General features: G+C 59.6%; 3 protein-coding genes across 8 annotated transcripts in view; 1 reads left to right on the top strand and 2 right to left on the bottom strand.

Annotated features, from left to right (window-relative positions):
- Positions 1-388: 388 nt before the first annotated feature.
- ALPL (alkaline phosphatase, biomineralization associated) lies at positions 389-8,523 on the top strand. The gene is made up of 12 exons (XM_056507912.1): positions 389-560; positions 1,590-1,681; positions 1,754-1,873; positions 2,822-2,937; positions 3,489-3,663; positions 3,747-3,922; positions 5,232-5,375; positions 5,519-5,588; positions 6,213-6,347; positions 6,968-7,159; positions 7,607-7,726; positions 7,825-8,523. Exons 2-12 carry the CDS (start codon positions 1,624-1,626, stop codon positions 8,079-8,081), a joined length of 1,563 nt encoding a protein of 520 aa, XP_056363887.1. The 5' UTR covers positions 389-560; positions 1,590-1,623; the 3' UTR covers positions 8,082-8,523.
- Positions 8,524-9,755: 1,232 nt separating this feature from the next.
- On the bottom strand, positions 9,756-17,518 carry RAP1GAP (RAP1 GTPase activating protein). 3 transcript variants are annotated; one of them, XM_056507911.1, is made up of 22 exons: positions 17,435-17,518; positions 15,899-16,073; positions 15,769-15,811; positions 15,620-15,658; positions 15,333-15,518; positions 14,590-14,684; positions 14,435-14,513; positions 14,298-14,351; positions 14,135-14,218; positions 13,959-14,059; positions 13,747-13,876; positions 13,308-13,463; positions 13,161-13,232; positions 12,998-13,084; positions 12,422-12,559; positions 11,854-11,922; positions 11,672-11,781; positions 11,524-11,595; positions 10,617-10,710; positions 10,443-10,524; positions 10,298-10,365; positions 9,756-10,219 (listed from the first exon to the last, which is right to left on the bottom strand). In XM_056507911.1, exons 3-22 carry the CDS (start codon positions 15,805-15,807, stop codon positions 10,211-10,213), a joined length of 1,764 nt encoding a protein of 587 aa, XP_056363886.1. In that variant the 5' UTR covers positions 15,808-15,811; positions 15,899-16,073; positions 17,435-17,518; the 3' UTR covers positions 9,756-10,210. The 3 variants fall into 3 exon arrangements, with proteins under 3 accessions (XP_056363886.1, XP_056363884.1, XP_056363883.1); XM_056507909.1 differs by having other exon boundaries at positions 15,769-15,816; positions 17,435-17,516; XM_056507908.1 differs by lacking the exon at positions 17,435-17,518 and having other exon boundaries at positions 15,769-15,816; positions 15,899-17,105.
- Positions 17,519-18,594: 1,076 nt separating this feature from the next.
- Positions 18,595-25,117, bottom strand: part of USP48 (ubiquitin specific peptidase 48) — a 30,267-nt gene continuing 23,744 nt past the window's right edge. For 2 of the 4 annotated variants that reach the window (XM_056508173.1, XM_056508175.1), the window contains 8 exons: positions 24,638-24,768; positions 23,855-23,961; positions 21,946-22,050; positions 21,375-21,530; positions 21,105-21,230; positions 20,442-20,490; positions 20,267-20,293; positions 18,595-20,169 (listed from right to left, as the gene is read on the bottom strand). In XM_056508173.1, the coding sequence (XP_056364148.1) occupies positions 20,147-20,169; positions 20,267-20,293; positions 20,442-20,490; positions 21,105-21,230; positions 21,375-21,530; positions 21,946-22,050; positions 23,855-23,961; positions 24,638-24,768 (724 nt within the window). In that variant the 3' untranslated portion in view covers positions 18,595-20,146. Of the gene's footprint in view, positions 20,170-20,266; positions 20,294-20,441; positions 20,491-21,104; positions 21,231-21,374; positions 21,531-21,945; positions 22,051-23,854; positions 23,962-24,637; positions 24,769-25,117 lie in introns of those variants that run through there. The other 2 variants (XM_056508174.1, XM_056508176.1) reach the window with 2 other exon arrangements.

Raw genomic sequence — 25,117 nt, 5'->3', positions numbered from 1 at the left:
CCCTCGTCACCAAGCCGTGTGTATTGTAGGACTGTTGTAGGACATACAGTAACGCCGCAGGATCCCAGCAGGGGTCTCTCGTGGGCTGCTGCACGAGCCTGCGTGGGGAAACTGAGGCAGAGAGACCCCACTCATTTCCATCACCCCCACCCCAGTCCCTCGCTGGTGCCTCTAGCACGGTTTGGGTGAAACCAAGCAAAATCCGGCAAAACACACATCTGCCCCACCACGAGGCGCCCCAAACTCCCACGTGTGGAGCGGAGGAGGGTTACCCAGCACTTATAGCCAGGCTTGGTGCACCCCAGTCCTCCCAGTCCTCCCAGTATAACCCGGCAGAGGGCACCAGTAAGCCCAGTTTGTGGCCTTCTCTCCCCCCGCCCCCCCCTCTTGCCGGCAGCAGGGGGAGGGTGGAGGAAGAGGAGGAGGAGGAGGCGAAGGCCGGGTGCGGGGGGATTTAAGGACTCGCGGTCCCCCGGCCCGGCCTCCTCCCGCTGCCCAGTGGGACGTGGGTGCCGGGACCCAAGTTAGTGCGGATACGTGTGTGACAGCCCCCATCCCCGGTAAGGACCCCCTGGGGCCACGGCGGCCCTCCCGTGGGAGCGGAGCGGAGGGGGCGTGCAGCGGAGGGGAGGTGCCGCGGGGATGTGGAGCTGATGGGGACGGGAGAGTGCCCTGGGGGCTCGGAGGTGCCTTGGGATACAGGACTGTGGTGGAGACGTGGGTGTGCAACAGGGACATGTGTATGTGGTGGGGACACGGGGGTGTCGTGGGGACATGGACGTGATGGGAACGTGGATGCGCAGCAGGGGCACAGGCATGCAACGGGGACACAGATGTGGGGGGACACGAGTGTGGAGCAGGGACATAGACGTGCAACAGGGACTTGGGTAGGCAGCAGGGACATAGACATGCAGTAGGGACACGGGTGTGCAACAGGGACGTGAGCGTGTGGTGGGCACACAGACATGGGATGGGGACACGGACGTGCAGCAGGGACATGGATGTGTGATGGGACGTGGTCATATGGGTGCAGGGACAGACATGCAACCGGGATACAGGTGTGTGATGGGGATGGAGACATGAAAAACAGGCTGGGAATGGGGACAGGCGTGTGTGATGGGGACATGGGAGTGCATTAAGGACATGGGCACACCCAGGGGACGTGGTGGGGACCCGGGTGTGTGATGGGATTGCAGACGTGCAGTGAGGCCACGGGTATGGGATGGGAGCACAGACATGACAGGGACCCATGATGGGTCAAGAGGTATACATGATGCACGAGAGGTATACAAGCACATGATGGGGACACGGCCATGTGATCCGGACCTCACTGTGCCATAGGGGCCGTGCCGGCTTCCCCCAGCTCGGGTTGGTGACAGTGAGGTGACGCCTCATGGGACTGATGGCCAGGGGAGGCGGGCGGGGAGGGGGTGGTGGAGGGAGAGGTGATGGGGTTGGCATGTCCCCAGGAGGGTCACATCGGTGGCTGTGCAGGGAGGGAACATTTCTTTTCATCTTCGCTTGGCTGACCCCGGGGCAAAGATCTCTGTGGGGAAACTGAGGCACGAGCGGTGCCATCCACCCTGCAGTTCTCTTCTGGCAGCAGCCGCTCAGCACCGCAGAATGAAGGCTCTGTTCATCCTCCTCCTCGCCCAGCTCTGCTCGGCATCGCTGGTCCCAGGTGGGTGAGATTTGGAGGGGCAGCACCCAAAAGCGGGCGCTGTTGGGTGCTATGAGGCCGGCTCCCTTGCAGAGAGGGAGAAGGACCCCGAGTACTGGCGGCGGCAGGCGCAGGAGACCCTGCGGAACGCGCTGCGGCTCCAGCGCCTCAACCAGAACGTGGCCAAGAACCTCATCCTCTTCCTGGGAGACGGTGAGATGGGAGGGGAGCACCACTGCAGAGCAGGGACAGCGGGGCCGGGGGTACGGGGAGGGGGGTGATGAAATGGGTGCAATAAAGTGGCTGCTGTGATAAACTGGGGGTTTGGCACATCGGGTGTTGTGGAAAAAGATGTGCTGTGGTAAGTTGTGTTCTGGGATAAACTGGGGATCCGGAAAGTTGCATGCTGGGTTAAACTGGATTTGCAAAAAGATCTGCGCTGGGGTAAACTGGGTGCTGCAATGAACTGGATTTACAAAAAAACGGCTGCTATGGTAAATTGAGTTTACAATAAACTGGGTGCTGGATAAACTGGATTTGCAAAAAATATTAGTCGCTGCAATCAGTTTGGTTTGCATTAAGTTGGTACTGAGGTAAACTGGGTGCTGGTATGAATCGGATTTAAAGTAAGTTAAGTGCTGCAATAAATTTGGTTTGCAATGAAATTGAGTGCTGGGGCAAAGTGGGTTGCAATGAACTGGGTGCTGGCATAAACTGGGTGCTGCAATGAACTGGGATGGCAGTAAACCTGGTGCAGGGATAAACGGGATTGGCAAATAATTGTGTGCTCAGGTAAATTGGTTTTGCCATAATTTGAATGCTGGGACTGCGATAAAGAGGGTGCTGGGATAAATTTGGTTTGCAAAAAAAAAGGAGTGCTGGGATAAACTGTGTGCTGAAATGAAATGGATTTGCAAAAAGTTGGGTGTTGCAATAAACTGGGTTCTGTGATAAACTAGCTTTGCAATGAAAAGTGGCTTCTGGGATAAACTGGGAGTTGGGATAAACTGGCTGCACAATAAACTGGACTTGCAAAAAATTGGTTGCTACGATAAAGTAAGCAATGGGATAAACGGGACCGTGAGCTGAACTGGGTGTGCAGTACCCTGAGATGAGCGGGGTTTGCCGTGCTGCCCGGGCGCGGCTGACGCTGTCCTGCAGGAATGGGCGTCTCCACGGTCACGGCCGCCCGCATCCTCAAAGGGCAGCTGCAGCACGGGCAGGGCGAGGAGAGCCTGCTGGAGATGGACAAGTTCCCCTTCGTGGCCCTGGCCAAGGTGAGCCCTCCGGGGACACAACACCCACCGCAAAGTCACGAGCGGGCGGCATCGACTGAGCCGAAATTAGGTCAGGGGCGGGCGAAGGGAGCTGGCTCCGGTACCCGCCGGCCGTGCCAGGGGCCGGCCGTGAGAACGGGGAGCGGGGGCGGGAGGAGCCCGCCGGCTGCGGGACGCCGCGGGACCCCCCCGCTCCTCCTGAGGTCGGTTTGCTGAACAAAGCATTTTAAAATAATAATTACATTTGAAGTCAGCAGCCACCTCTGTTCATCCCGTGGGGATGCCCGTGGCAGTGGTTTCCATCTCCCTGCCAAAAGACAAACTGGAAAAAGGCTAAAAGCAGCAAAATGCAGGGAGGGGGTGATGTGCCACCACGGTGGAGGGTAAAATGGGGGACAAAGGGAGAAAGAGAGGGGACACAGGTGGGACGGGGGTCTGGTACAGCCAAACAGTGAAGGGAGGGAAGCCCTAGGGTGGGAAGGATGGTCTGTCAGTGGTACTGGTGGCGGTGGGTGAAACTTATGGTGGTTTATCCATCTCCCGCCTTCCAGACCTACAACACCAATGCTCAGGTGCCCGACAGCGCAGGCACGGCCACCGCCTACCTCTGCGGAGTCAAGGCCAACGAGGGGACACTGGGGGTCAGCGCCGGCGTCACCCGGGACCGCTGCAACACCACCAAGGGCCAGGAGGTGACCTCCATTCTCCGCTGGGCCAAGGAGGCAGGTGAGGGACCGAGGGACTCCTGCAGGAGCGCAGGTGGGAGTTTTGGGGTGTTCTCACCATTGTCCCCCGAACTGGTGGTGCAGGCAAGGCCGTGGGCATCGTCACCACCACGCGCGTGACCCACGCCACGCCCAGCGCTGCCTATGCCCACTCTGCCAACCGCGACTGGTACTCAGACGGGGAGATGCCCCCCGACGCCCTGGAGGGCGGCTGCAAGGACATCGCCCGGCAGCTGGTGGAGAACATCCCTGACATCGAGGTAGGAATGAGCAAACAGGAATGTGCCCCAGAGTCAGCAGGGATGGGACCAGGACAGCCTGGGGTGTGGGTTGGAGCCACCCAAGGGTGGGGACAGGGCTGTGGATAGATGTGTGACCAGGACTCCCAAGAGAGGCTGGGCTGGAACCACAAGTGGTTGAAGAGCCACAGCTCCCGGGAGATGTTGGGCTGGAACCACTAAAGGGTGCAGGGTCAGGGCTGTGAGTGTGTACAAATGTACAAACCCCTGCAAATGTAAGGCTGAGACCACCTATGGGTGCAGGACCAGGATTGTGGGTAGATATGGGGCCAGGACCACCAATGCAGAGCTGGGACCCCGACACAGTGCAGGACCAGGACCACCCAATGGTGCAGAGTCAGAGCCCCCAGCAGATGGAGGATCAGGACCACCCATGGGCACCGAGTTGGGACCCTCATCAAATATGGGACTAGGACCACCATGGGTGGGGTACCACCACTTTCAGGTGGGCATGGGACCAGGACACTCAAACACAGGTCTGGGATCACAAGCACCTGTAGGACCAAGCCCCAGACCCACAAATCCATCTTAAACTCCTCCCTTCCCATACTTCCCAGACTCAAACCTCTCCCTTTCCCCCCCAGTTCTGCTCCTTGCTGTGGATTTATGCAGAAATTCAGCACTGTAAATAAATCTTCTTCTGTCCTTCAAAACAGCCCCAAAGCAAAACATCCCAGCCTGTTATTTAGCCCTTTAATAGCCTCTTTTGCTTTTTTTTCCCCTTTAATATAATTTTGCCTCTGTCCCAGGCTGGAAATAATTATATAGTGGGGAAAAGTCTTTTTTTTTCCCTTTTTTTTTGTTAATAATTTTGGCATTGGTGTTTTGCAGCTTTATAATTCACCTTCTACGCAGAGAAAGGGGGAAAAAATACAAAAAAACCCATAAAATCTCTGCTAGGTTATAAATAACAGAGGCCAAATAAATCAGGCTCCAAAGCAAACAGGGAGAGCTGCCGGATGGGGCTCCATCCCAGTGGGTTCATGTGGGGATCCCGATGTGGAGCATCCTTCCCACAGATGGGGAAAAAAAAATATTCAAAAAGCCAAATCCCTACTGGAAATGGTTATTTTTGTCCTGTGTTTTAATTAATAGGAGGAGATTCAGGGTTATTTTGAGCGAGGTGAAATTCCTTGGGTGTTCTTGCCCACGACGCCAGGGACATCCCGCTCCACCCCTTCAGGGTCTTCCCCATTAAACCCCAGATGGAGGGGGAAATTCAAAATAATATAAAATCATTAAAATCTGCATTTCCTCCCCTCTTTTGCAGGTGATCCTGGGTGGAGGGCGGAAATACATGTACCCCAAAAACGTCACTGATGTGGAATATCCGCACGAGGAGAAGCACCGGGGCACCCGCCTGGACGGCAGGAACCTCGTCCAGGCATGGAAGGAGGCCAAGCCCCACGGCAAGGTGAAGGGGCTCTCTGGCGGTGGGGGTACACACACGTCCCCACTGTAACCCTCTAGAGCCATTCCTGGGGGATGGAATGTTTGGGGGTCTGTGGGGATGGCAGAGGCAGTGCAGAGGTGGCAGTGCCTGTCCCCTGTCCCCAGGCTGCTGAGTACGTGTGGCGCCGGCGAGAGCTGCTGGCACTCAACCTCAGCCGGGTCGACTTCCTGCTGGGTGAGTCCCTGCACCCAAGGGTGCCCTGGCATCAGCTGGGCGTTTGAGGGGGCGCCCTGTCCTTCCTGGGGTGCTGGGGCAGCTACAGTGGCCAGTTATCCTCCCAAGGGTGCTGCTGCCTCCGAGGGGTGGTGTTACCTGTCCTGGACGTGCTGGTAGCCCCCACAGATGGTTCTATTTCTGTGGAGATGCTGGTGCTCCCCTCAACAGATCCTGTTACCTTGCTTGGGATGCTGGTACCCCAAAGGGATGCTGTTATACCCCCAAGGGTGGTGCTGCTGCTGCCCCCACGGATGCTGGTACTTCCCAGACAGGCTGCAATTTCCCCACCCTGGGTTTGCTGGTGTGCTCTCAAGGATGCTGCTGCTCCCACCCTGGGACACATCTCCCTCCTAGGGATGCAGTTCTTTTGTCAGCAGTGAAATTCCCATCCCGTCTGGAATGTGGAATCCAGCCGGGCAGGAGGAAGGAAGGGCTGGGATTTTACCCCGGCTTCTATCTAATCTTCCTGGATCCAGCAGAGTGTGAAACGCTTGAGTTAGCACGAGGAGCAGGATTTGCTTCCCCGCCCCCCTTTTTCTTTCGGTGGGAAAAGGATGTCCCCAGCTGTGTCCCTGTCCCCAGGCCTCTTCGAGCCGGGGGACATGGTGTACGAGCTGGACAGGAACAACGAGACAGATCCATCCCTCAGTGAGATGGTGTCTGTGGCCATCAAGATGCTCCAGAAAAATCCCCGAGGATTCTTCCTCCTGGTTGAAGGTGGGGAGTTCATGGGGGTGCAAAAAGGGGGGATAAAAGGGGGCAATGGGGTTGCAAAATTCGATTAAAAAAAAGAGTGCAAAAGGAGAATAAAGGTGGTGATGGGAATACAAAAAGGGGAGGATAAAAGGGGGGGACAGGGTGCAAAAGAGGGTGCAAAAAGTTGAGGAATTGGATTAAGGGGAGGTACAAAAATTGAGGGCTGGAAGGTGCAAAAAAATGATAAAGGGAGTGATGGAAGAACAAAAACGAAGATTAAGGGTGATGGTGCAAAAAGGGAGGCTAAGGGGGAGATGGGAGTGCAAAAATGGGGATGACAGGGAGGAAGGATAAGGGTGTGGTGGGGGATACACAAATGACAGATAAAGGGGATATGGGGGGTGCAAAAAGAGGGGTAACAGGTGATGAAGGTACAAAAAGGAAGGGATAAAAGGGATGAAGGTGGAGTGCTGAAACTGATAAAGGGTAGAGGGATGAAAAGGAGGAATAAAGGGGCTGATGGGGCCGAAAAAGGGAGGATGTGGGATGTAAAAAGGGATAAATGGGGTTTGCAGAAAGGGAGTAAAGGGGTGCAAGGCTGGGAAGAGGAGGGCGGTGCCGAGCAGTGCCGGGCTCCGCAGGCGGCCGCATCGACCACGGGCACCACGAGGGGAAGGCGAAGCAGGCGCTGCACGAGGCGGTGGAGCTGGACCGGGCCATCGGGCTGGCCACGCGCCTCACCTCCAGCCACGACACGCTCAGCGTCGTCACCGCCGACCACTCGCACGTCTTCACCTTCGGCGGATACACCCCCCGCGGCAACCCCATCTTTGGTGAGCCTGCCTGGCCGCGGTGCCGGGACAGCCTGGGGACACCGGGGACAGCCTGGGGATAGCCTGGGGACACCGGGGGACAGCCTGGGGACACCGGGGGACAGCCTGGGGACAGCCTGGGGACACCGGGGACAGCCTGGGGATAGCCTGGGGACACCGGGGACAGCCTGGGGACAGCCTGGGGACAGCCTGGGGACACCGGGGACAGCCTGGGGACACCGGGGACAGCCTGGGGATAGCCTGGGGACACCGGGGGACAGCCTGGGGACACCGGGGGACAGCCTGGGGATAGCCTGGGGACACCGGGGGTCAGCCTGGGGACAGCCTGGGGACAGCCTGGGGACAGCCTGGGGACACCGGGGACAGCCTGGGGACACTGGGGGACAGCCTGGAGACACCGGGGGACAGCGGGGGGATTCCATCCTGCTGACTGTGCCACTCCACCAGGTCTGGCCCCGATGCAGAGCGACGTGGACCGCAAACCCTTCACCTCCATCCTGTACGGCAACGGCCCCGGCTATAAAATTGTGGCAGGCGAGCGAGAAAATGTCTCTGCCGTGGATTTTGGTGAGTATGTTTTGGGCCAAAACCCCTTAAAATCATTGCAGTTTGGCTACAATGAGCTGGGTTCTTAAACGATTCTGCCTTCTGCTGTTTTCCCCCAGCACACGCCGACTACCAGGCGCAGTCGGCCGTGCCGCTGCGGCAGGAGACCCACGGCGGTGAGGACGTGGCTGTGTTCGCCCGTGGGCCCATGGCCCACCTGCTGCACGGGGTCCACGAGCAGAACTACATCCCCCACGCCATGGCCTACGCCGCCTGCATCGGCTCCAACCGAGGCCACTGCAACGCCGCCCCCCGCCCCGCCACCCCCCTGCTCCTGCCCGCCCTCGGCCTCCTCCTCCTCCTCCTCCTCTGCTAAAGTGCCTCTTGCAAATCACCGAGGGGGATTTATTTTTAATTCATCCCCCCTTTTTATTTTTTTGTGGACAGCAGCGCCCGGGAAAGAGGAGAGAGAGAACAGAGAGACTCAGCGGAGCAAGAGCAGCTGCCGGTGGTTTGGTGCTGGGAGCTGCCTCTGTAAATACACGGTTCCTTCCCTATAATTAGCAGCGTTCCCGGGCCTGTCCCAAACCCACCGCGGGATTTGGGATGGCAGCCGGAGCCTCGGCGGATAAAATCCCCTCTTTGAGCAAAATGCGATGGGGCTGGGTCCCGAAATGCCTCTGCTTGGCCTTGGCTGAGGACTGACCCTGGTGTCCAACTCGTCACATGTGTGGGCAGCCAGAGACCACACGAAGATGGGAAAAAAATTAACTCATCGGGTTAATTTGTCCTTAAACTTGGGTTGTGTTGTCTCATCAGTGATTTATTTTGCTTTAAAATTCTTCGGGTTAAAGCAATTTGCTGCCCCGAGAGGGATTTGGGGGTTAGAGCTGGGATTGTGGGAGGGGGGTAAAGGCAGCAAACCAGGATGTGAGGGGTGGGAGGCGCTGGGACACGCCCCCTTCATTAGGGTGAGGTAATTAGGGGGCAATTAGTGGGTGGAAAGGGCTTGTGCCCTGCAGGGGTGCTGGGAGAGTGACCCTGGGTGTGCAATGGGCGCTGGGAGCGGGCAAATGTCACAGGGCTTGTGCCAATGTCACTGTGCAAGTGGGTGCAGCGCCTTGCACACGCCAATGTCACCGTGCCAGTGTCACTGTGTCACTGTGCAGACACTGCCTGAGTGAGTAAAAGGTGCCTTGAGTGTGCAAATGTCACCTGCACGTTCGAATGTCATTGAGATGTCCCGGTGCCTTGCACGTGCAGATGTCACTGTGCTTGAATTCCACTTCCCGTGTACAAAAGCCACCGTGATTGTCACCGTGAGTCACCGTGCAGTGAAAATATTCGCTGCAAACACGTTAAAGGTCACTGTGCGGGTGCAAATTACCCCTGGCACATGCAGAAATCCCTGTGCACACCTGGGAGCCCCACAGTGCCCAGGAGTTCCTGCAAATGGATGGAAAAACACTGCCCTGCCTCCCCCAAACCCCCTAGGTTCCTCCAAACCCCCCCCCCCCCCGAGCCCCTTCCCTCGTTTTTTATTCATTCACCAGTTTTATAACTAAAAATCCAGTTCCTCATTAACCAGGATCCTCCCGAGCGGTGACCCCGGCAGGGCTGGATTTGGGGGGCTCTGCCTTCCCCTCCAGTGCCCTTTGCCCCCCCAGCGGACCGAGGCTGCTGCACTGCCGAGCTCGGGCAGCCCCGGGCTGTGTTTAACCCCGGTCGGTTTCGGGGGTTCAGGGGTGGGAACCGAGGGGCTGGCAGGACGCCGGCGGCCACCTGGGCCGTGGCCAATGCCACTCCTGACGCCAGGCTGACCAGCAGAGCCGAAAGAGGCACTTTTTGGGGGAGGTGAGGGCATTGCCTGCCTATTTTGGGGTACTCGCAGCACTCCAAACATAGGGACCATCAAAGACAGGCTTTGCTCGGCCTGGCTGTTATGAAACCCCAGCATTTGGCTAAATGACCCCCCAAAATGAGTGTTTGACATTCCCCACTGATGTTTGGGGTTTTGGGGACCCCCTAGATATTGGAGACACCTCCCCACTGTAGCGATAAATAAACCTTTATTTTATACAGAACTCACGGGAAACACAAACACAGTTTGGGAGGGTGTGAAAAAATATTTCTCCCCTCCCCCCAGTTCCAGCCTCCGGCCCATTCCGGAACTTTTTTCCCTTAAAAAAAAAGGGGGGGAGGGGGAACTCCACTTTGGGGTTACCCTGGATTTGAGTCCCCTCTTTTCTCGGAGGGAGGGGATGATGCTGGGGTTGGACCCACTCTTCATTTTGGGGTCACGGCAGAGGGGGGCCCCTTCATGGTGCATCACCCCCTCACCCAAGGGGTTTTTGGGGTGACAGAGATTGTCTGGAGGCGGGCACATCCCAATTTTTTGGAGAGTCCCCCCAAATCTTGCACCGGGGACGATGGCTTCAGCTCCTGGCACAGGGGTGGCACACAGAGCGGGCGAAGCGGTGACACCCCCGCGGGTGAGGGGGGTGGCTATGAACTCTGTGGGGGGAACATCAGTGGGGGCACCCCGGTGGGGCGCCCCATACTGCACTGGTGGAGGGGGGCAAACAGCCTCACCGGATCGTGGGGGGGCTGCTCCAGGTGGATTTTGATCTCAGGGCAGGGGGAGTCAGGCGGGCAGCGGCCTGGGGGAAAGGGGGGGACCATCAGCAACCCGAGAGGTGCCCCAGCCCCGCGGCCACGACCCGGGGTGCTGGGCTACCTGGGGGGGTCTCGGGGGGCTCATCCGGCCAGGGGGTGTCAGTGAAGGCGTCGCGGTGGCTCCCCGAGGGCGAGCGGCTCTCCTGAGGGGCAGGAAGGGGGGTCAGAGGGGCGCTGCCCACCCCAGACTGCTGCCCCCCCCGAGCCGCCCCCGAGCCGCCGCCCGCCCCCGTACCCGTCCCGGCTCGCCGGGCTCCTCCGCGGCGCTGCCGAAGCTGCTGGCGCTGGACGAGGAGCGGGAGAAATCCGGCGGCTCCGGCTTCTCGGCCCTGCCAGAGACAGTCCCCAAGGCCAGGGACAGTCCCCAAGGCCACAACAGGCTGGCACCGCGCCTCGTGGCCACCACCGTGGCCCGCTGCAATGCTGCGCTGGCCCCGGGACACCCTGTCCCCACGCCACCCCGCCCAGGACACTGGGTCCTCATGTCACCCTATTCCTGGCACGTCCCATCCCCACGCCACCCTGTCCCCACCCCATCCCATCCCTGGGAGGTCCCAGCCCCGTGTAATCCTGTTCCCATGTCCCTTGTCATCATACCAACCCGCCCCCATGCCATGTGTCCCCGTGCCACCCACCTTCATGCCAACCTCCATTCAAGCCACCCAAGTGCCATTCTACAGCCCATGCCACCTTCTCCCTGGGACATACAGACCTTGTCCCCTCGGCCCCCGGGTGAACCTGTCCCTGTGACACCCTGTCCCTCTGGTGCTTCTTCCCCACGCTGCCCTGTGCCAACCATCCTGCTGCCGCCTTGTCCCGGTGTCATCCCGTCCCTGTGCTCCCCCACCCGAGGCCCACTGCATTCTTTTGCTGTCCCATCCCTCCAGTCCCTGTGTCATCTTCACATCGCCCTGTCGCGATGCCACCCCATTCTGGTGTCACCCTGTCCTTGAGCAGAACCATCCCAGCGTCCTCCAGTTCCCATGTCACCTCATCCTGGAGTCGCCCCATACCGGTGTCACCCTGTCCCCTTGCCACACCATCCCAGTGCCTTCCAGTTCCCACGTATTCCCAGCCCAGTGCCACCCTACTCCAGTGCCCTCCTGTGCCCGTGTCCCCGATCCCGGTGCCCGCTGCGGGACCTGTCGGGGTTCCGGCGGCTCTCGGGGGAGCTGTGTGTGGAGCTGGAGCCGTCGGCGGCTGCCGGGCCGTCCCTGCGGGGAGGCGACGGCAGTGAGGCCACAGCGGCAGGTGACAGAGGGAGGGGACAGCGGCGGTGCCGGCGCTCACCTGCCGGCCGGCGCCTCTTGGATGCTCTCGATGCCGATGGCGCTGGAGCGGCGGGAGCCAAGGGGGCCGGGCCGCCGCCGCGACGGGCTCTTCCCGGGCACCAGCAGCGCCTGCGGGGCGCCGTTAGCAGGGGGGACACCGGAGACCGGGGAGACACCGAGGGGGGACAGCGAGGTACCCACCTCTTCCACTGAGCCCAGCCCGATGGCGCTGCCACGGCGTCCCCGGCGGCTCCCGGGCACCAGCAGCGACTGGGGGCGGCAGCGCGTCACCGACCGGGACCACGGGGACGGGGGAACCGGGCAGCGGGAGGGGACCGGGCAGCGGGAGGGGGACCGGGCAGCGGGAGGGGAACGGGCAGCGGGAGGGGGACCGGGCAGCGGGGAAATCGGGCCCCGGGGCGGGGCGGAGCCAAGGTGAGGTGGGAGGGGCTTGGCCCAAGGGGCGCTGCCCAGGACTTGGGCGGGGCTTATGCCGCCCGGGGGCGTGGCCTCAGGGCGCGTTTCGCCGGTAAAGGGGCGGGGCCTGCGGGCACGGTCCGCGAGGGGGCGGGGCCTGGGGCAGATCGGCTGCGCGCGGGGCGGGGCCAAGGCCCGGGGGCGGGGCCGTAGCGAAGGGGTGGGAGCAGCGCCGGGGGCGCGGCCCGGGCGGGCACCCACGGGCGGTCCGGGCGGGGACGCGGCCCCGGAGGCCTCGGCAGGGCTGAGCCCCGCAGCGCTGCGTGCGGGGGTGCGGGACCCCAGCGCCCACCTTGAAGGACTCGAAGAAGCCCGGGGCGGCGCCGCCGTTGTCGGGGCGCTCGTCGTCGGGGCCCAGCCCGAGCATGGCCTGGCTGCGCGCCTGCAGCTCCTCGTGCAGCGTCTCCAGCAGCGCCGCCCGCGTCCGCTCCTGCGCACCAGCCCCGCGCTGCTGCGCCCACGCGAGACACCCAGCCCCGCACCAGCCCCGCGCCAGCCCCGCGCTGCTGCGCCCACGCGAGACACCCAGCCCCGCACCAGCCCCGCGCCAGCCCCGCGCTGCTGCGCCCACGCGAGACATTCACTCTGCAACACACAGCCAGCACCCCGGACGCCCACAACACCCGCAGCCCTGCCCTGCACCGCTGCCAGGCGCCCCCCGCCCATCCCGCACCCGCGGCGCCTCCCCTGCTGCGGCCGCCTCACCCGAGCGCACCCCACGCCAGCCCCGGCCCCGGGCACCACCCAGCTGCCCCCCCCGCCCGCCCACGCTGCGCGCAGCTCCCGCAGCGGGCACGGCCCCGTGCTGTGCCCCGGGGCTTGCCCAGTCCTTTGGGTGCCCTGCAGCCCCCCCGTGCCCGCCCCGCACCTCCAGCTTGGCGAACTTCTCGGCCCGGTAGCAGGCGTACTCGGCGTTGATGAGCTTGGTCAGCAGGAACTCCTGGAACTCGGGGCCCTGCGGGGAGGGGGCGGTCCTGGGTGGGTGCGCGGGTGTCCCCAGGGACTCCCCAGCGGCACCCACGGGCGCTCACCTTCCTGAACACGGCGGGGTCGGGCAGCGGCGGGCCGAAGAAGGGCACGTCGTCCCGGGCGGTGACCGAGACCTGCGGCGGGCGGGGGGGTGACGGAACACCCCGCGGGCCCGCGGGGGACGGGGACACTGAGGCACGGGACGCTACCTTGTAGAGGGTGCCCTGGGGGCCCCCCTGCTCCAGCTGCACCACCACGAAGGCGTGGAGGAAGTTGGAGGCGATCATGTCGGGGACGAACGGTGTGTTCTCGTCCTGGAAGACGATGGCCACGATGTCGTTGCCGATGTGACGCTTCCGCTGCAGCTGTGGGGACAGGTGGGATGAAGAGGGACACGGGGAGACATAGAGAGTAGGGGGGGTCACAGCAGGACACGGGGGACAGAGGGTGGTCACAGCAGGAGCAAAAAGGAATGGAAGCCCCTGTGCCCCATAGATGCACCCCAGCACCTTACCAGCCCTCTGCATCCCAAAGATGTTTCTCCTCACCCATGAGGGCCCTGCCATCTCCTGGGCCCCACCATCCCCCACGGGTGACCCAGGAGCCCCTGCCCACCACAGACAGCCCCCAGCACCCACGGGTGCCCACCTGCTGGGCATCTCCCTCGGTGTAGGGCAGTTTGGTGGAGACGTGGAACATGATCTCCTTGTCACGGAAGTGGCAATAGACCGACTCGCTGCCTGTCTGTCCGTGGGTCACATCCAGCCCCCCTCGGAACCTGCGCGGGTGGGTGCGTGGGTGGGTGGGACAGGCACCCTGACCCTGTGGGTCCTTCCCCCCCCCAGCACGCCCTCACGCACCCCTTGAAGTCCCGCAGCTGCACCCGCTGACCCAGGACGTCGAGGAATTCGGCGAAGGCGGGGCTCTCCTCCGTCGTGCCGAAAAGCTCCTCCTCGGAGGTCTGCGGTGGGGTGGGGATTGGTGCCAGCACCCACCCAGGGACTGCCCCCACCCTAACGCCCACCCCACCCCATACCTGCCCCAGTTTTTGGTAGATGACCCCAAATTTGAAGTGGTTGCTGAGCACGTGCTCGTCAAAGGCGAGGATGAGGCGGGATGCCTGAGGGGTGGGGAGGGGTCAGAAGTTGGGGAGGGGCGCCCATGGGTGCCCATGAGCCCCCTCCCTGCTCCTCGTTCACCTTGGGATAGAGCACGGGGTAGAAGCGATCCACGTTGACGTCCTCGCACACCAGCTGCGGGAAGGAGGGATGTTGCCGTGGGGGGCCTGGGGCTGGAGGGCACCCATGGGTGCTGCCGGGAGGGGGGTCGCACCCACCTTGGCCATCTGCACCACGTTGGGGAACTCGGCCAGGCAGGAGATGGGCACCACGTCATGTAGGGTGCGGGCACGGGTGCTGCGGAGCAAGGAGGGGCTCAGGGGGGCCCCCACCCCCAGGCAGCCGCCATGGGTGCTTCCCACACCCCGCTCACCGCAGCAGCAGGTGGAGGTGCTCCTGCTCATCGTACTTGAGGGAGAAGACGAGGTGTCCCAGCGCCGGGTCCAGGGAGTAGTAGTTGAAGTGCTCCTGTGGGGAGGAGCTGAGCAGCCATGGCCGAGGGCGCTCATGCCACGGAACACCCAGGTCCACGAGCACCCGTGTCCATGGGCCACTGTGTCCATGGGATGCCCACACCCACAAGCACCCGTGTCCAGGAGCACCTGTACCTACGGTACCACCTATGGGGCACCTACACTCAGTGAGCCACACACCCCTTGGGGCATCCAGGTACTATGGACACACAAACTTATGGAGCCTCCATGTCCATGCAAACCTATGGAGTACCCATGTCCACGGGCACCCGTGCCAGGGGCTCTCCTCCCCATGGAGACCCAGCACCCACCTCCTTGACCACCTTCCCCATGGAGCACCCATGTCCACAAGGAGCCGTGTGCCAAAGCACCAGGGCAAGTTTATGAGGTCTCCATGTCCTTCCATTCCCATAGAGAACCCAGCCCAAGCACTCTTGGCACGGGGCAGCCCTGGCATGCCCAGGGATACCCCAATCCATGAGCACCCATGAGCGTAGGGCTCCCATATCCATGGATACACACACCCACATCCATGAGCACCCGAGCTTACATGGTCTCCATGCTCCTGCCCATCCATACCCGTGTGCTGTGCCCCTCACCCCAAACCCCCAGAGCCCACGCCTGCAACAGCCCAGGGCCTCACCTTGCCCAGGAAGTGCTTGCGGTAGATCTTGGCTGTGTGGTTGCCCTCCAGCTTTGCCCGGGCGCCAGGTACCGGCGTGGGGGGCGAGTCGGGGGCCCCGCTCAGCTGGTGGTTGGTACCCTCAATCCAGTAACCCCCGAACTGCGGCAGGAGGATGAGGGGGAACGGCCCCTCCCGGCCCAGCACCTGCGCCCACAGCCGCGGTGGGTGTTTCGGGCACCCACTCACCCACCACCCAGCCAGCCAGTGGCCCTCACAGCCCGCTCTGGAGAGGGTGGGTACTCCACCTCATGCACGCTGGGGTAGGGGATGTAGTCCTCCTCCGTCTGCAAGACAACAGGGTGGTGACACTGGCGCCCATGGGTGGTGGGATGGGTAATGCCCACGGCGGCATCCCAGCGTGCTAATTGCGAACCCCCACCCCAACAACACCCACCTTGAGTGGTGGGGGGATGGCATGGCGCTGCTGGGCCATCCTGCTGCCCTGGGGAGAGAGGGGCTGTGGGTGCCTGTCTCCCCGCCTTGGGGTGGGCATCCTTGGGTGGGGGGCATCCACGGGTGCTCACCTCGGGGTTGAGAGGTGCTGCTGGCTGGAGACGAGTCTAGGTGGTGTGAGGGGGTCCAGAGGGGCCCATGGCGCTTCCTGGGGGAGAGGAGAGCTCCCCCAAAGCCCCCCTCCGGGCCGCCCGGCCAGCAGCCTTACCCCTGAAGCCAGCTGATGGCAGCGAGCCAAGTGCCACCCTGCCGGTGCCAGGGGCCAGCGGGGCGGGAGCGGCGGGGCAGGGTCACTCCATGGGGGTCCCTGAGACCCCCCAAACCCATCGCATCCCCACCCCCGCCCCGAAGGGCATCCTCTGCCGGCAGGAGGCGGCGGCGCGGGGCAGCACCACGGACAGCGCCGGGACCCCACAAGTGTCCCCGACCCCGCGCCAGTGCCACCCTCCCCATGAAAGTGTCACTGACCCAGAGCCAGTGTCACCAAGCCCGTGCCAGTGCCAAGCCTCCCCGTGAAACTGTCACTGACGTCGCGCAAGCACGATCATTTCCGTGCCAATGCCACCGACCCCGTGCCCAGAGTCTCTCCCCGCGCAAGTACGATCATTCCCGTGCCACTGTCACCAGCCCCGTGCAAATGTCGCTCTCCCCGTGGCAATGTGACCATTCTTGTGCAAACGCCACGGTCCCCATGCAAATGGCACTGTCCCCATCAAGCACAGCCCTGGTGCAAATGCGACCCGGCCCTGTGCAAACACAATGACGTGCAAGTGCGTCCCTGGTGCAAAAGGGACCCTCGTGCAAATGTCACCGTCCCTGTGCAAACACGACACTGGTGCAAATGAGCCCCGTCCCTGTGCAAAGACAACCCCAGTGCAGGTGTGACCCATCCCTGTGCAAACACGGCGCTGGTGCAAACACAACCGCAGCCAAGCACAGCCCTGGTGCAGGTGTGACCCGTCCCCGTGCCAGTACGATCCCGGTGTCCCCGTGCCAATGCGACATTGCCACCTGTCTCCGTGCAAACACGACCCTTCCCCGGGCACCCCCAGGCCGCAGCGTGACCCCGCCGGGGGGGGGCGACCCTGGGGGGGGCTCCCCTGTCCCTCCCCACACCCCCCGGCATTCGAGGGGGGTGTCCCGGGAGGTGGGGGAGCACCGGGGGGCGGGGGGAGATGTTCTTCTAGATGTGGAGGCCAGACTGGGGGGGCGGGGAGGGGGAAATTGGGTTTGGGGAACGGGAGTCAGACTGGGGAGACTGGAATAGGGGCAGCGCACGATGGGGGGCAGAAGAGGGGGCAGGTTTTGAGGCATCGGGAAGGGGGCAGGGATGGTGGGGGCAAGTTGTCGGGTGCAATTATGGAGGAGATATTGGGGGGGGACAGGTTGGGGAGCCAATGGGGGACTCCTCGCCCCCCTCCCTCCCCAAGCTGGGTCCTTTCCCCCAGGCCCCGAGCATTTCCCCCCCATCCCCTCCCCCGGTACCGGCAGCGCTGAAGGTCACGGGCGGACGGACCCCCCGGTGCTGCGGCGGGGATGAGGGGACACCCCCAGAGGGGGGTCTCCGGGGGGCCCGCGGTGCCCGGTCCCCGCAGGGCGGCACTTACCGGGGGCGGCGGGGCCGGGCGGTCCCGGAGCGGGGCCGGTACCGACGGAGCTGAGCGGGGCCCGGGCGCTCGCTGCCACCGCGCAGCGTCACGTGCGGCGGGGCGGAGCGGCCCCTCCGGGGGCGGTGGGACCGGGCACCGGCACCGGGAACCGGGCGCCGCTCCAGGGAACGGCCACGGGCACCGGGAGCACACCACTGGCACGGCACCGAGAAAATGGCCCCGGGAGCTGAGATCCGGAGCTGGGGATCCCCCTCTCCATCCCTGGTGTCCCCTCTCTCCCCAGCGCCAGGTCCCCGCAGACCCCCAGACGTCTCCCTGTGCCCCCGGGCCCATCTCCATCCCCGGGCTGGTTCCCGGCTAGCGCTCTGCCCATCGCCCACATCTCCCCCCAAATTCGGCCAACGAGGTGCCCCCCACATCTCTCCCTGGGACCCAGAGCCGGCTCCCCCATTCCCCTCTTCCCACCACTGGCTCTCGGCAGACCCTGTTCATCCATAACCCCCATCCCTGGTACTCAGGGACCCCCATCTCCATGCCTGGTGCCCAAGCCCCTCCTCCCACGCCTCTCCATCCCTGGTACCCCAATCATCTGCAATTCCCCATTTCTGGTACCCAGAGTACCCCCCAGCCTTAACCCCTCCTGTCTCACAGCCAGGGTGGCCCCCATCCATAACCTCCCATTCCTACTCCCTCCCATCTCTACTGCCCGTACCCAGGCTTCCCCACCCCCCATCCCTCCCTGGCACCCAGGACCCCCCCATGCCCCAAGGCCTCTCTCCTCCCCCCACCTCCAGCACCTATTTACTTCCCCCAGGGGCTCAGGGAGGCACCCTGGCTCCATAACTCCAAGGAGGGACTGGCACTGGCACCTGGGCGGGGCAGGGACCCTCTCAGGGACACACCAGGTGGGGACAGGGGTCAATGTGACAGGGACAGGGCCACCAAATGCAGTGCCTGAGCTCCACAAAACAGATTCCCTCCCTGTGCAAAGGAGAGGGGGATTCCTGCTCCAGCAGGGTCCCTCTTGCTCCCACCCCATCCCACAGGGCTCACATTCTTTTTTCGGACAGCTCCAAGTGGATTTATGGGATAATCACGTCCACCTTGCTCCAACACCCTCAGCCCACGTGTCTGCAGTGTAACAAGGCTGCCACAGCTCCAATGACAACTTTAATCCGATAATATTTGCAAATGACAGACAAAACAGAAATGGGGCCTTGGCTCACACCTTGTCCCTGTTCTCCACAGGATCCGGCACTGCCGGAGCCGCCACAGCCCTGGACACCCCGTGGGATCCTCCCCACAACAGGGTAAGCTCAAGGAACAGACTTTTTTATATATAACATTAAAAAAAATTAACAGCAACTTGAAAAGATGGAATTTCCAAGGAATATGTACACAAGCGAGTGCTTCAGGTTGGGAAGAAAAGCCTCCTGTGGCTTTGGCACAGAATTCGCCATGTCTACACCTTGGGAAAGAATCCACGGGTTCAAACTGCCCCAAAAAAATCACTTTTTAGGAAATTTAGAGCCCCTCAAAAGCTGCTGCTTCACCCCCAAACCCAGCAGGGACAAGTGAGGAAGGCGCTGGGCAAAGAGCAGCTGGAATTCTTTGCATAAAACATCAGAAATAAAACATTGGAAATCAAAACTAGTGGGGTTTTGGGGATGGAATCTGTGGCCCCCACCCTCTTCTTGCATCCCAAATTCCCGCAAACCTTGAAAAAATATAACTGGTGTAATCTCTGCACTGTACTTTTCTGTGGAAACAAAGGAAAAGGTTGGAAAGGAAGAGGATCTCCAATAAAGAAATTCCTCGGCAGTGCCCAATGTGAATCAGTCTGAAAGTGGGATACTATTTCCTGCTAAATATTAATGGGGAGAAAACTTTGCTGAGAGATGTTAAAAAAATTAAAAACTTAGTGCATTGCTGAAAAATGAGGAGAGAGGAGTAAGAAAACCTCTTCCCATGGGAAACCCATCACCGACCCACAGCCCCTTGTCAGCTCCTACTGCCTGAGCCAGGAAAGGCTCCCAGCAGCGCCAGACTGGAGAAAATGTTCTCCAGAGTCATTAAAATATCCCAAATTTCTAAAAAGCCCACAGCTCCCAGAGCCCAGGTGGTTACTGGATTGTCCAAGGTGTGGAAGTGATGGCAGAAGGATGCAGAGAGGGGGCAGCTCCCAGACACTGGGAGGGTTTGGGAGGCAGATCCCAGCTTCCCTTTTGGGTTAAGTAAATGACTTTCTGCTGTGTGAAAGTGCTAGACTTTCCTCACAAAGTCACAATTCCTGTACTTCCATGCTGGATTGAAAGCATAAGAGTGGATCAAAGACAGGATTATCCTAAAGAGTTATTTGAGAATGATCAAGATGGTCTGGATCTACTGGATCACGACCCCTCTGTGGCTGGGCCAGGGGACACACAGGGCCACCCCTCGTCCCAAACACACCAACTGCTGCTCAACTTCCCAACCTTCCTGTTCTTTATTAAATAAACCCGGGAACGTTGTCCTGAAGCAGGATGTCCTTCAGTGCAATCTGCTTTGACATAAGGCATTTGTTTTGTTTTTTAAGGGAGCAAACGTCTCATGATGGATTTTTGCCTTCTGGAAGAGTCAAAAATTACTGTATCCACCTGTTTCTATTCTTTTAATGCCCTACCATGTGACAAATCCTCTTCCCTTCTGGTCACTCCTCTTGGAAAACCATCAGTGGCCGAGTAAACCAGTTCCTGGGAAGGAAAGACACCACCAGGGGATGAGGAGGGAAATGGGATGGGAGTGGGAGTATGTGAGGGGATACAAAGGGGGCAAAACACCTGGACTCACCTTTAAACCCCTCTTCAGGCATACAAACTGGGATGGAAAGGGAAGGAAGGCATTAGAAGTCGCTCTGAGGATTCCACAGCCGGCGACAAGGAAGTGTCATAATCCCCATTTTCCACCTTCCCAGCCCAAATCCCTGGCCACCAGCCCAGGCCCAGCCCTTGCCCACCCCTCTCACCTTGCATAACGTCGTCCATGGCCGCGTAATCCGCAATGGGCTCGTCGGCCTGGAAAGGACAAGGGGCAGGAGTTACCGGGCGCAGGAGCCGGGCAGTGCTGCCCGCAGGAGCAGCAGGGGAAGCCTCTGCACCAACACTGACAACTCCACGGCACGCTCGCTCCCTAAGTTAGTCGTGTTTTGGGATGGTACCCACAGAGCTCAGCAGCCAAATCAGCTACAAAGCACTCTTGGAAATTAAAAAGAAGGGGGCGTTTTCTCTTGCAAAACAAAGATAAAAAAGATTTATCCCCTCCGAAACAAGTGAAATTAAGGATATTCCACTCAGAAACAAAAACAATGAGGATTTTCTTCCCCTAACACAAAAACATTAAGGCTTTTCCTCCTTCAGAACAAAATACAAAAAACCCCTTAAACATCCAAGGATATTCCTCCTCTGAAACAAAATAAAGATTTTTCTTCACCAAAACAAAAAACAATGAAGACTTTCCTTCCCTAAGACAAAAAAAAAAAAAAAATCAAGGATTTTCCTTCCCTAAACCAAAAAAATTAAGGATTCTTCTCCTCCAAGGAGCTCCATCTGTCCCCATCACCACACACAGGCCCACAGGCTTCTCCTGGCTCTCACTGGTCCCGTGGCATTCCCAAATGCCACCCCCGTACCTTGAGCAGGATGACGGACTCAGGGATGACTCCAAGGCTGCCCAGCGTGGCCGTGTCATCGCTCAGGATCTTCCCATCCAGGGACAGGTTCTGGTCGAAGGGGGCCACGGAGAAGGCGTGCATGATCTGGGGGCACACGGACACCTTACCCCGGGACCTGCGGCACCCAGCACCTCTCCCCACCTCCTGGGGGAGGCAGACCCTTCCCTAGCCCCTGCACGCCTCATTTTGTGTTTTCTTCCTGGTTCCTGGCAGGACAGCTGGTCTCACCTGGATTTTCAGCTCCTTCAGGGTCTGGCTGGCTGACACCAGCAGTGCTTTCTCTCCCCGGACCTTGCGGTGCCGTGTGCTTCTCCTGATTCCCTGTTTTTGGTAAGAGACGTAGCTCTGCTGGGAGAGCTTCTGGCGTTTCGCGCTGCCATTGGCCTGCAGATGAGGCAGAAAACGAGGAGATCGAGCTGTTTAGGGATAAACACAACCTTCCCAGAACCAGAGAGTGTTTTGGGCCAATTGGTCGTGCTAGGGAAGGCAGGAAGCGATGGAAAACCCCTAGGAAAGCCAATTGATGTATGCAAGTGTGGAGACAACCAAGGGATTTGCCTTCAAATCTCAGTTCCTACTCCTAATGCCAGCGTGGGGCAGATTTCCACATGCACATGAATCCCTATCCATGTCTAATCTCTCCAAACCCAGCACTGGTGTGGTTTGACCATTCAAATGACATTTTAAGACACTTTTCTGCTGCCAGTGAGATGCAGAAGAGGAGGGTGGTGATCCCATCATGCTGACTCAAGAGGATGATACAAAAATCAAGGAACCTGATGGGACTTTTAATTTCTACCTGGTTAAAATCGGGATCTTGCTCCCCCTCTGGCTTGTTTTCCTCCCTTTCCTCTTCAGCTTCCGAGCTGCTCACGTTCAGCTCTGGAGCCGCGTCCTTCATTACCTGGAGTCACAAAAATCATTCTCCATAACCAACAGCATCCTGTCCCACCATGGCAAACAGCTCCTGGAGACCTCTAGGTGCCATGTCCATCCAGAGAGCCCAGCAATAACCCCAGGAGCTGCTTCATGAGCTCTGCAAAGGCTCCTCCACCCTCCCCACCTGTGTGGAACTCAGTGGGATTCAGCTTAGGAATCCCCCTCTGTGGAATTGCAGGTGCTTTCTGTCCTCTCCAGGCAAAGGAAAGTCTCCCGAGCCCTGGACTGATTCCTTTCCCATCAGCTGGTTGATCTAAGTGTATTGGAAAAGCCTTGACATGGTGAAAGTATTTTCTGTGCATTAAAACATTTATCCAACCCTGTAGCAGCCTGGCAGGGATATGCAGCATCATTACTTATGGGCTGCAGGTTGTAAGTAAATGAAATCTAAATAATTTACACAAATAAAAAATAAAAAGGTTGTTCAGGCGCCAGTGCAAGTCACTCCAGGCATAGATTTGCCTGGATGTGAATTCCCAGCTACGCTGTGGCTGGAACTGGGCTTTGCAGGAGCCCAGAAGACCTGGATGCCAGGAGCTCTCTTCTCCATCAATGTATTTACAATTAATGATGCAATTCCAGCTCCCAAACATTCCCCAGAGCCCTCTGAATTCCAGCAGTGCCACCCTACAGTGATTTTATCCGGATGAGGTTTCCCTCTGCAGTACCATTCACCCCAAGGAAGAATCAGGTGGTGCAGAGGGAGGAAAAAGGGTGAGGGGCTGAGAAACTCCCTGATTTTGCAAAGCCCAGCAGGAAGGTTGCAGTGGCTCCCAGTGCTGCCAAGACTGATTCTGGCCAGCATTCCTGCTGCTTCCCATCCTGCCGAGGCTGCCCTGTTACTGGGAGATCTTGTGGGCACGTTCTCACCCCCTCTTTCCAGCTCCAGCTGCTCCACAAAGAATAGCTCCCTGTTTTTTTGCCAGCCCCACGTGTGAGCACAGTACTGTCCAGTGCCAGAAAAACACAACACCCAGCCCTCTCGTGCACCAGAGCCAAGAGGATTCAGGCTGAAAGCCCATGGCTGATGGCTCCAGACGGTGCTGCGTGATCCACATCTCACAACCAAGGCAGGAGCCCATCCAGCTTCCAGCTCCCTGTGGTTCCACAGTCTCCAGCGCCTCCCTGGGATTAGCAGGGAGGTGGAAATCAAGGAAAGGCCAAGAAAACCCAGCCTACACTCCAAAGGTGCACAGTTGTCTTCATTTGAGCTTGCCCACCCTTGGCCCCCCTCTTAAGAGCCCGAAGGAGGGCGGTTTACCAGAACTAGCTTTGGGCACTTGGAAAAACAGTTCTAGAGCTGATCCTGACACTTAAAATCAGTAAAAACAAAAGTCACAGCTTCAGGGGATCCTGAGAACCATCTCCAAGTTCACTGTCTCACCAGCACTGACGGGAAAAGCTCATCTCTATCCAGGAATAAAAATGTCACTTGAGCAAGAAGAAAGGAAATGACAAATATTGGAGGGGGAGGAGAGCAGGTAGAGCCTGGGAACACAGCAAAGACAGAGAAAACAGCAAGGAGCATGCCTGAAAACATGAATTAGTTTGGCAAAAGGAAGCCTTGAGGAGATGGAATTTTCAGAGCCAGAATGTCCCAATTTGCTGGTTTTGCCAAAGCTGCACAGCGGGGGATTTCTGCCCTCACCACCACCACAGACCAGCAGGACCCCCACCAGTCCTGGGGACATGGGAGCCATGACAGCCCCCTCAGGGCATTCCTCGGGCAGCTGGAGCCAAGCTGAGCAGGGATGGGGGAGAGTCCCTACCTTTTTGTTATCCACCACTTTGTGGATGTAGATGGTGGCCTGGGTGTACTCGCGCAGGTCCCGCTGCTGCTGGCACAGGAGCCCTTCCCGGCATTCAGGACACAGTTCTGGGCAAACACCAAGGGAAAAAACATTTAATTGCTGCAGCTCCTCAGAGGCCCTAGAGTAAGGCCTCTCACTGCTAACCGAGAGTGCATCACATCAAAACCCTGAGTGGTTTGGCCTGGAAGAGACCTTCAAGATCTCATCCCACTCTCTGCCATGGCCAGGGACACCTTCCTCTGTCCCAGGTTGCTCCAGGCCTTGGACATTTCCAGGGATGGGGCAACCACAGCTTCTCTGGGCAACCTGTGCCAGGGCCTCCCCACCCTCACAGCCAGGAATTCCCTCCCAACATCCCATCCAGCCCTGCCCTCTGGAAGTGGGAGCCATTCCCTGTGTCCTGTCCCTCCTGGCCCTTGTCCCCAGTCCCTCTCCAGCTCTCCTGGAGCCTCTTTAGGCCCTGGAAGGGGTTCTAAGTTCTCCCTGAAGCCTCCTCTTCTCAAGGCTGAAAACCCCCAGCTCTCCCAGCCTGGCTCCAGAGCAGAGGGGCTCCAGCCCTGGAGAATCTCCATGGGCTCCTCTGGACTCGCTCCCGTGGCTCCACATCCTTCCTGTGCTTAAGACTCCAGAGTGGACACAGCATTGCAGCAGGGGAATCTGCCAAGCTCTGTGTTTCCCACTGACTCCCTGACTGAAGTTTTTACCCCCAGGGAGCTGTTCCCAGGAGCAGAGGTCACTCACGGGGCTCGGAGGTGTAGTGGGCGCTCTCGGGGCCAGCCCCAGGTGCCTGTGTCCGGGTGATTTTGATGACATGATCCACAACAAAGAGTTTTTGGATCCTCTCCCACTCGCTGGGCCATATCAGAACTATACTGTGCAAAGGAACAGGCAGGTACTTTATGACATGGAAGAGCCACGCCCAAAAAAATCCTCCCTTTTTGGCTTGTTGGTCTGTCAATGAAAGAAAAACTGCAAAATCTATCCAAAACCCAGCTACATGGGAGGGCCTGTACTCCCAGATAAGAGCAGGCTGTGATTAGTGACACCGTTGTGCTCCCATCGTGCCGGAGGGAGGGATGGAGGAGGAAAGGAGTGGAAGATTTCCTACTTTTAGTGCTGCATCACTGCAGAAGCAAGGCTGTGGAGCATGAAGTCCAGCCCTGCAGCCAGCACTCCAGGGGGGAAAGGCTCACGGAAAGCAAATTGTAAGGAAGCAGGATG

The sequence above is a fragment of the Oenanthe melanoleuca genome, chromosome 21, assembly GCF_029582105.1.
Source record: "Oenanthe melanoleuca isolate GR-GAL-2019-014 chromosome 21, OMel1.0, whole genome shotgun sequence".
Taxonomy (NCBI): domain Eukaryota; kingdom Metazoa; phylum Chordata; class Aves; order Passeriformes; family Muscicapidae; genus Oenanthe; species Oenanthe melanoleuca.
Note: the sequence above shows the minus strand (reverse complement) of the source record. Positions and strands in the feature narration are given on the sequence as shown.

Coding starts and splice junctions, on each gene's coding strand:
- ALPL (XM_056507912.1), top strand. CDS start 1,624: ATGAAGGCTCTGTTCATCCTCCTCCTCGCCCAGCTCTGCTCGGCATCG. Junction 5,589..6,212: donor CCGGGTCGACTTCCTGCTGG/GTGAGTCCCTGC, acceptor CCCTGTCCCCAG/GCCTCTTCGAGCCGGGGGAC. Junction 7,160..7,606: donor CCGCGGCAACCCCATCTTTG/GTGAGCCTGCCT, acceptor CCACTCCACCAG/GTCTGGCCCCGATGCAGAGC.
- RAP1GAP (XM_056507911.1), bottom strand. CDS start 15,807: ATGGCCCAGCAGCGCCATGCCATCCCCCCACCACTCAAG. Junction 14,514..14,589: donor CACCTCCACCTGCTGCTGCG/GTGAGCGGGGTG, acceptor CTTGCTCCGCAG/CACCCGTGCCCGCACCCTAC. Junction 10,525..10,616: donor AGCCCGGCGAGCCGGGACGG/GTACGGGGGCGG, acceptor CCTGCCCCTCAG/GAGAGCCGCTCGCCCTCGGG.